The 8,708-nt window shown below is 63.4% G+C and overlaps 2 protein-coding genes across 2 annotated transcripts in view; both read right to left on the bottom strand.

The window, feature by feature from the left end:
• Positions 1–7: 7 nt before the first annotated feature.
• UBTF (upstream binding transcription factor) lies at positions 8–8,310 on the bottom strand (the record flags this gene model as incomplete). Its single annotated transcript, XM_010726960.3, has 19 exons — positions 8,160–8,310; positions 6,937–7,112; positions 6,740–6,823; positions 6,090–6,245; positions 5,435–5,499; positions 4,781–4,901; positions 4,230–4,340; positions 3,849–3,982; positions 3,266–3,407; positions 3,051–3,092; positions 2,402–2,515; positions 2,143–2,298; positions 1,670–1,825; positions 1,471–1,581; positions 1,307–1,395; positions 962–1,154; positions 752–799; positions 522–590; positions 8–202 (listed from the first exon to the last, which is right to left on the bottom strand). Coding segments are annotated over exons 1-19 (2,220 nt in total), but the record flags the coding sequence as incomplete, so codon positions are not given.
• The window catches only part of LOC104915990 (band 3 anion transport protein-like), a gene marked incomplete at its 5' end in the record, with an annotated part of 20,043 nt that continues 19,597 nt past the window's right edge, over positions 8,263–8,708 (bottom strand). The window contains one exon of the mRNA XM_019611137.1: positions 8,263–8,288. Coding sequence (XP_019466682.1) covers positions 8,263–8,288 — 26 coding nt within the window. The remainder of the gene's footprint in view (positions 8,289–8,708) is intronic.

The raw sequence follows: 8,708 nt of genomic DNA, 5'->3' as shown, positions 1-8,708 counted from the left end.
CCTGGAGGGGCTGAGAGATGGGACCCCCCCACGATGTGCGTCCCCCCCAGCTCACCTCATCTCCGTCCTCGCTCTCCTCCTCACTGCTGGACTCTGAGGAATCGCCGCCCTCCTCCGACGAGTCCCCGTTGTCGTCGTCGTCGTCTTCGTCTTCATCATCATCGTCCTCGTCCTCTTCATCATCGTCGTCGTCCTCTGACTCCTGGTTGGGGGGGGAAGGGGGGAGTTGGTGGTGTGTTGGTGGGGGGCAGCTGTCCTTGGCCACCAGCCATCGGCTTCCTCCAGCCGCAAAGCAGCAGGAGATGAGACGGCTCCACCAACGTCCCCCAAAAGGCCCTCGGTGCTGCCACAGATGACAGCGGGGTCCCGCTGACCCCAAGCGGGTTTTTGGGCACAGGTTTGGGAACAGCCCTCGTTTTGCTGTCCCAAGGGATGGGAAGGCTGCAGGAAACACCAGCATCGCCCTGAGATCCCCGCCCAAAGGTGCCCCCAGCCCAGGAACGGCGCAGTGCTGAACTCACCGACTTGGACTGCATCGTTGGCTTCATCTTGGGGTTGGGGCCCCGGATCTTCCCTATGCTCTTGCGTTTCTGCACGGGGAGGGAAGGAGGAGAAGCTCTCTGAGCAACGCATGAACCCAGCGCTGAGCAAACCCACGGGGCTGCGAAGCAAAGCCCCCAAAAGCGGCGCTGCAGACGAGGCTCCCGCCCGGCTCAGGACCCCCAACCTCACCCCACAGGAGGACACTCACGTTGGAGGTGTGTTCCTTGTAGGCAGCCCGCTCCTGGGGCGAGAGGCTCTGCGGAGACAGAGGGGGAGCTCAGACCTCACAGCTCCAGCACGCAGTTCCCCATTCCCAGGCACACGTTTGTTATTAAGCCACTCGACAGCCCCCACGTCCCACGGGCACAGCGAGCATCTCGGGATGCAGCCGGGAGCTCTGCCTCCTCCCAGCGCTCACCTTGAGCCAGATGTCGAGGTGCACCTTGTACTGCTTCTGCTGCTCCTCCGCCAGCTTCTTATAGTGGGTCCCTTCCTGGCCCTGCGAGATGCGCTGCCAGCGGCTGCCGATCTCCACCATCCGCTCCTTCAGAGGGAGGTGGTTCAGCTCCCCGTTGGACAGCAGCTCCTGGGAAAACTTCTGGTAACCGTTCCTGCAGGAGGGGGCAGGGAGCTGAGCTCAGGCAGTGCGTCTTAGAGGGGGAGGTTCACCCCCCGCATCCAAAGCGCAGCTTTCTCAGCCCAGCACGGCCCGAACGATGCTCCTCGTGCCCCACGCAGCTCACCCAGGCTCCCCGGTACTCACATGGGGGGTTTCTTTGGCTCTCCCTGGAACTTCACTTTCTTGGCAGAGTTGGTGGAGCACGGGGGAGCCCTCATCTCGCTCAGCTCCCTCTGAGCAGCAGGAGAGAGCGGTCAGGGGACGTGGGCAGCACCAGGGCAGGGTGTGGGGAGGGGGCAGGGACGCACCTCGTATCGCTTCTGATCCTCCGCCGCCTTCTTGATCCACATCAGCTTCTCCTTCTTCTCCATGTTGTTCCAAGTGGCCTCCATGGCCTTCAGTGCCTTCCCCCGGTCGTTCTGCAGCACAGACCCAGCACGTCATCAGTCTCAGCCAGGACACGTGGGCCCCGTCACCAACCCCCGACCCCCCAGCTCCTCTCCCCACCTTAAAACGTGCCAGGTAGTCCCCGATGACGCTCTGCTGCCAAATCTCCTCTGCTGTTTTTGGGGACTCGGGCAGCTTCCCGCGTTCCTCCTTATCAGAGCCGTGCTTCTTCTCCGACTGCGCCTTCATGGCTGCCTCCCGTGCCTTGTACTTGGCCTGGGAAGGGGCAGATGAGGGATGAGAGGGGGCACCGACCCCCCCGCTGAGCACCAGGAGGGGCTGGGACGCCCTTCACCCAACGTGCTGCAGCCCCCCACCACACACGGGTGTCCCAGGGCTCCCTGCCACCTTCCAGCCTTTGAGCCGAGGCTGGGGCTGACCCGGAGGGTTGCGACGGGTGCAGCTGTGATGCTGCCAGGGTCAGCCCTGCCGTGCCGCCCAAGATGAGCGAAGCCCCCCGCAGGGACGGGTGGTGCACTGAGAGCTGGGCCGCGTGAGATGGGGTGGGGCGATGGGCTGGGGACGTTGCCCACCTTCTTCTTCTCGGAGAGGTCGTTCCACATGCGTGCCAGCAGCCGTGTCAGCTCGCTCTCCGACAGCTCCGGCCGCTCCTCCTGCAGCTGCTTCCGTTTCTCCTCCGAGAAGATGAACATGGCTGAGATGGGCCGCTTGGGCTTCTCGGAGCTGGCCTGGGGGCACACACAGGTGTGGGTGAGGGAGCACACGATGGGCGCCAGCAGCCCCGTCCCGCGTCCCCAGCGTGCGCCCACCCTCCTCCTGCCACCCCCTCACCTTGCCGGTCTCCGGCGAGGACTTTTTGGATGCGGGACTCGTCGCCCCTTTCCGACTGCCGCCCAACATTTTCTCCTCGCCCAGCACCCGCTGCTGCTCCTCCTCGGGCAGGCTCTGCACACAGACACAGACGGGCTCAGAGAGCTGCAGGCCCGATGCTAACGAGGCATTAACACAACTGCGGGCTGCTGAGCAGGAAGCAAAGCTCTCGGCTGGCTGCAGAGCCCACGGCTCACGGAGCGGGAGCTGTGCTGAGCCCAGAAGCCAGCCAAGCCGGGGTCCCCACACCCCACCAGCCCCTCACAGGGCACCGTTCCTCCTCTCCAGCCCCATCTCCGCCCACCCCCACTGTCTCATCTGCTTCCTCTCAGCCCTGCAGGGCAGAGCGGCGCGTGCTTCCGGATGGGTTTTCCGCCCTGTGCCCTCACTGTGGCCACGTCACATCCGTCAGGGACAAACGTGGTGCCGGGGGGCCCCAGGGCAGCTTCCCACTCACACGCACACACCCTCATTCTGACTGAGGGAAGGAAGCAAGAGGCTGGCAGCGCTGCACTCGCAGCCCCCCCTTCCCCATGCAGTGTCAGCTTCCTCCCCATGCTTGCATTCGAGCACAAGGCAGCTGGGCACAGCAGCCAGGGATGCCACTCACCTCCAGGAAGCGGAGCAGCTCGATCTCGTAGTCTTTCTTTTTCTGGTGGGAAAGGGAGATGCGGGGTTACCCAGGGATCCTCCCACCCCACTGCTGCCGACCCAGCCTACAGCAAAAGCACCCTCCGCAAGCACCACGTGCTGCCCCACACAGGCAAACAGAGCACAGGGGAGGTGAGCAAGGACCCCGTGTGCCCCCACCCCGCCAGCACTCACCTGGTCACACTTTTTGTGGTACGCGTCCTTCTCCTTCTGGGAGAGCAGCTTCCACTGCTGGCTGCACAGCACCATCCGCTCCGTGCTGGGCACGTCTTTCATGTTGGCCATCAGCTCTGCACAGTACAGGGAGTAGCTATTCCTGCAAGGGATGCAGGGGGGTGGCATGAGGGACCGTGGCACTGGAGGGGTGCCTGCAGACCCTCTGGGCTGCGTAAGGGAAGTGCTGAGCCAGGTAAGGAAAGCGTGGGCTGATGCGGCTGGACTGTACCCACACGGCACTGCCTTAAACCCTGCTGAGACACAGAGGGTCTCCTCTGTGAACCCTACAGCTCCTTAAAGGGAGCTTACAATGCAGACCTGGTGGTGCCCAATGCCACGGATGGGCCCCGGGAAGTTTGACGTGGTGCAGGCAAGCAGCCCACGGCAGGGGGGGCTTTAAGATCCCCTCCAACCCAACCAGGCTGCGACTCCGTGACCATCAGCGCCACAAGCAGCCCCCAAAAGTGGGGCCCAAAGGCAGGCAGAGCTCCTGCTGCCTCCCTCCCACCGCACAGAGCCCCACTCTGAGAGCAGCACTCACGGAGGCGGTTTGGTGGGTCGCCCGTCGAATTTATCCTTGAGCTGCCGCTCAGCCTTGGTGAGTGTGGAGCGGGTGATGCCCTCCTCGCTGAGGTTCAGCTCGGGGTGCTTCTGGATGTAGTCACGCATGATCTCCTGTGAGGATGGAGAGCAGTCAGCAGAGCACTGCGGTCCCCGCCAGGCTGGGGCCAGAGGAGGAGGAACGAGAAGCCGACCATTGCCCTAACCATCTCCCCAGGGCACTTCTCCAAACAGCACTGGAGGACGCAGGGCTCTCACTAGGGACCTGGCTGAACCCCACCTGGCTACTGGGGCGGCTGCTGGGCCGGGCAGAGTGATTGCAGGGGCAGTATGGAGGGGACGGGGCGAGGCTGCTCCCTACCTCGTACTCCTTCCGCTGTTCCAGGGCCTTATGAATCCATTTCAGCCTCTTTTTATCGGAGAGTTGAGACCACTGCTTGCCCAGCGACTCTTTCACCTCCTTCGTGGTGGCCTGAAAACCCAAAGCCAGAGGTGAGGGCAGAGGGGTAAAATCCAAAAAAAAGGAGGGGAAAAAAAAATATAGCAGGGCGTACCCTGAGCCCTGGCAGGAGCCAGGGGGGCCACGAGCCGAGCTCACGGCTGGGGAATGGAGTGCGTGCGAGTGTGGGGCATGGCCGGAGGTGGATGTCTGTGCTGGGAATCTCTGCCTCCCTGACTCATGTGAAAGGCCGTGGTCACCCCTACAGCCAAAAACGGGGGGGTCTGTACCCCCTGAGCCTCTCCTAGGTGTGCAGAGCCCTCCTTACCTCTGTCCAGACTGCTGGGAGCTCCTTCCTCGCAACCCGTCCTCCCTACAGCGCTTCTCTCGTTCCCCCTCCTCTCCCCCAGCAGCGGGGTGCAGCACCCCAGCACTCACACTCACACTCACACGCACCCCCCCACCGTACTCACATCTGGACGCACTTTCAGGTAGATCTTCTTCTCGTGGTTGTACCACAGCTGCTGGGGGGTCTTGGGTTTTTCGGGGACGTCAGATTTCTTGGCGTTCTGGATGAGGTCCGGGTGATCTTCCCTTTACCCGGCAGGGAGGTGGGGAAGGGGGGAGCGTTACGGAGGCCGACGGTGGAAGGTGAGCACCCCAAACCCTCCCCGCGAAGGGGGAACCCACACTGCAGCCTGAGCCACCACGGAGTTGGTATTATGGGATCATAAACACCCCGAGCCAAAAGGGGCCCGTAAGGACCACCGAGTCCAACTCCTGAATCCTGGCATCCCCAAAAAGAACAGAAGGGTTCTAGGAGAGATTTGAGCTCTGGGGTGTGCCAGCTCTGAGCAGCTCCTCCAAGGCCCTGGGCTCAGTGCATCCCTGGAGCAGCAGCAGGCGATGGGAGCACCAGGACCCACTGGGACTGCAGCACCCCAGCTGAAGGGGAAGGTCTGCAGGGAGCAGGGCAGAGGCTTCAGCATTTAGCAGTGCCTCCCCTGGCATTCCCAACCCGCAGAGCATTGCTGGTCCTCTGGCTGAGGCTCCCTTCTGCAGCTCCCCCCTCCCTCCTGCAGCGCCCAGCAGGGCTCCCACCATGGGGACACAGGGCTGCCTCTCACCTGAACCTCGCCAGGTTCCTCTCAAACTCCTGCTTCTCTCGCTGGAAGTCCTGGATGTATTTCATCTGGGGACAACCAGGAGGCAGAGAGGGACGTCAGCACGGGGAACGGGCATGCTGATCCTGCAAGCTGGGCTGGCCCCACTGCCCCTAAGGGGCTCCAGCCCCAGGACTGCTCCCAGATGTGGGTTTCCAACCCAAGAGGCAGGAACCCACCCCGACCTCCTGTCCCATCCCACGGGCAGCCCTGGCAAGGAGCCGGATGTGGGCGAGTGACACGGAGGACTTTGCACCCCGGCCCTCTGCTGCTGGTGACAAACTGACCCGAGGTGACTGTCCCAGTGCCAGCGCGGCCAGCCGGCACCGTGAGAGCTCCTCGTTAATCCCAGCACGTCCCACCCCACGGCAAAGCCACCACCCAGCGTTGTCTGGAAGGGACGGACGGACAGACAGACAGAACCTCCACCCCCACCCTGCAGTCCTGGGAAGCAGGGCAGGGAGCCGGACTGGTCCGACGGGGCTGAACCAGCAGCCGGGTGACACCTAAGCCAGGCAGGAGCTGGGCTCTGCTGGTTGTACTGGGAGAGCTGGAGTCCCCAGCGTGGGGCAGGGAGGCACACGTGGCACAAGGAGCCGGCTGGTTCCCCCACCCCTACCTTTTTCTTCTCGGGAAGCTCCTTGTATTTCTTGGACAGGATCTTGGTGAGATCCAGGTTGCTCATTTCGGGGTGAAGCTTGGCGTATTTGGCTCGCTTCTCCATGAAGAAGCGAAAGTAGGGAGTCAGGGGCTTCTTGGGGAAGTCGGGGTGTTTCTGGGGAGAGGGCAGAGGGGTGAACATCCAAACAAACAGCGAGCAGCCAAAGCCAGCCAGCCCCCAACCCCTGGCACTGCAGGGTTCAGCCCTCCGGCTCCCTGTGCTGTGCCACATCGCAGCCCCACAGACAGGGAAGGAGACACTCTGTGGACAAGGGCTGCCTGCTCAGAAGTGAGTTTGAGGTCAGGCACAGGGGGAAACTGAGGCAGGAGGCGGCCGTGTCCCCACCCCACACAGCACCAGCGCCCCAAGCTGCCCAGCACGAGCCCCCCAGCCTGGCAGGCCAGGAATAGGACCCAGCCCCTGCTGCTAAACTTGGCTGCAAGCTCCCAGCGCCGCGTCCGGCCGTATGAAATGTACCCTGAGCTTGGCCTGGGCCCAGGGCCGCCGAGCTGCCTCGGGACATGCTGGCACAGTGACAGCCCCAACCCGGCCCCCAGCCTGGCGAGGGCAGGGTCCCCTTGTTGGGGGGGATAAACCCCACGGCTTACCTTGAGCTTTTTGCCCTTGTAAGGATTCTTCACGTGCTCCTCAGCATCCATGATGAGCTCCGTGAGGGTCCGAAATTTCCTCACCTGTTGGTAGGGGGGGGGGAGTTGTCACACCACTGCCACCAAGCCGTCCCACAGGCGGTGGGGCTGGAGGAGCCCACACCCCTCGGGACACCCCACGGCAGCAGCACGCTCACCTCGTTGGAGATCTCCATCCACTTCATCTTGCACATCTCCCCCGAGAAGTCCTTGAAAGCCACTTTCTCCCAGTCCAGGTGGGACTCGGTGGTCTTGAACTTGCTCCCGTCGTTGGAAGGCAGGTTGTTCTTCATGCACTCCAGCAGAGTCAGCATGTCCTCCTGCGACCAGCGGTCTGCAGGGCACAGAAAGGTGCTCAGCCACAGGGCGGTGCAGGGACTACAGCTCCCAGCGTGCAGCTCTGCTGGCCGCATCCACGTGCAACAGATTACAGATCAAAGGGACCTGGTGGCTCTTTCCATCACCCCCCCAGCAACTTGCTGCAGGCAGGAGCTGCAAAACGCACCGGTTGCAAACCAGAGGGACTCGTTCCTCCTGGTGTGCCATCAGATAAGGGCACAGTGCTCCCCCAGCACGGACACAGAGCCCCGTGAGCCAGGAAAAACCCCACTGCGTGTGGGGCGATGCACCCCTGTGCTGTGTTTGCTGCTATGGGGAGCACCACATTCTGACCTCCGCCAAGGTCGGAGCGCAGGGATGCTGCAGTGACACAGGGCAGGGGGTCCCGAGCCCTCAGTGCCACCTCCCTGCCTGGGATCCTCCCCCCCCCCCACCTATGAGGATGAATGGAGCCGCCTGCGTCCCATGCCGGATTTATCCCGGCTCCGCTGGCACCACTGAGCTGCTCTATATTGGGAACGTTGCCCTGCTGTAATTAAATCCACCTCAAGACCCAGCAATGGACACGTGCTGCGCTGCCACGCGTGGGGTATCTGACCCACAGCAACAAAGGAGGGACCGGGGTTGGGGGGAGGGGGGGAGGTGGGCCAGGGTGGCACTGGGGGATAGCAGAGCCCCCCCAGTGCTGACAGGACCCCCATTGCCATCGCCTCACTGCTCTCCCCACCTCCTCCCAGCTCTGCTCTGAGCTCTGGCAGCCAGGGGGCCCGAGGTAACAGCATGGCCATAATTCAGCCCAGATGTGGGGTTGGGCGCTGAGCTCTTTGTGCCAACCTAAAATGAGCTGTTCCGAGAGCAAAACCGGCGCCCACCCCCTTCCCCCCCCCCACCCCAAAGGGGCGGCCCACAGCATCCCTGCAGCGCACGGCATCCCTGCAGCATCCCCACACAACCCCGCGGGACGATGGTTTGCCACCCCCGCCTTCTCACGCTGCACAGGTTTGGGGGGTGGGGGGGTGGGCCGGGGGGGGCTGCCCCTCACCTTGGTTTTTGGGAGCTGTCATTTCCAAGTCTGCAGGGCACTCGGCGTCGCCGTTCATCCTCCACCTGCCTGAGGCCAGCACGGTCCCCGCCGGCGCCGGGCGCTACCGTCGCTCAGTGCCGCTGCGCTCTGCAGGACAGGAGGGGAGCATCAGGCGTGGTGGGGGGGGCGACGGGGGGAGAACAGCACACGCCCCCCCCCGCCCCCCCCCTCCAATAAACCTCCTGGCTCCTCCTTTGTACCCCCCTCTGTCATGAGGGGGTGCCGCCTTCCTACCCGCCACGGCTGGGTGAGGTTTGAGGGGGTGTCAGCGTCCCCTCCGTGCTGTGGGTTGGGGGGGGAAAATAGGCAGGGGGTGTCACTGAGATGGGGGGCACAGAGAGAAGCCCCCGGAGGGAAGGGATGGAGCTCTAAAAGAGAGGGCCCAAAGGGCAGCCGGTGTGACCCCCCCTGAAATGAGGGGAAGATCTCAGCAGGGCCCCTTTAGGAAATGACCCCCCCCCATGGGAGGATGAGCTGGGGGAGGGGGGCATTTTGTCAGTGGGGCTG

Source organism: Meleagris gallopavo, unplaced genomic scaffold (assembly GCF_000146605.3).
Source record: "Meleagris gallopavo isolate NT-WF06-2002-E0010 breed Aviagen turkey brand Nicholas breeding stock unplaced genomic scaffold, Turkey_5.1 ChrUn_random_7180001863194, whole genome shotgun sequence".
Taxonomy (NCBI): Eukaryota; Metazoa; Chordata; class Aves; order Galliformes; family Phasianidae; genus Meleagris; species Meleagris gallopavo.
The sequence above is the reverse complement of the archived record's forward strand: the minus strand, read 5'-3'. Positions and strand labels throughout refer to the sequence as shown.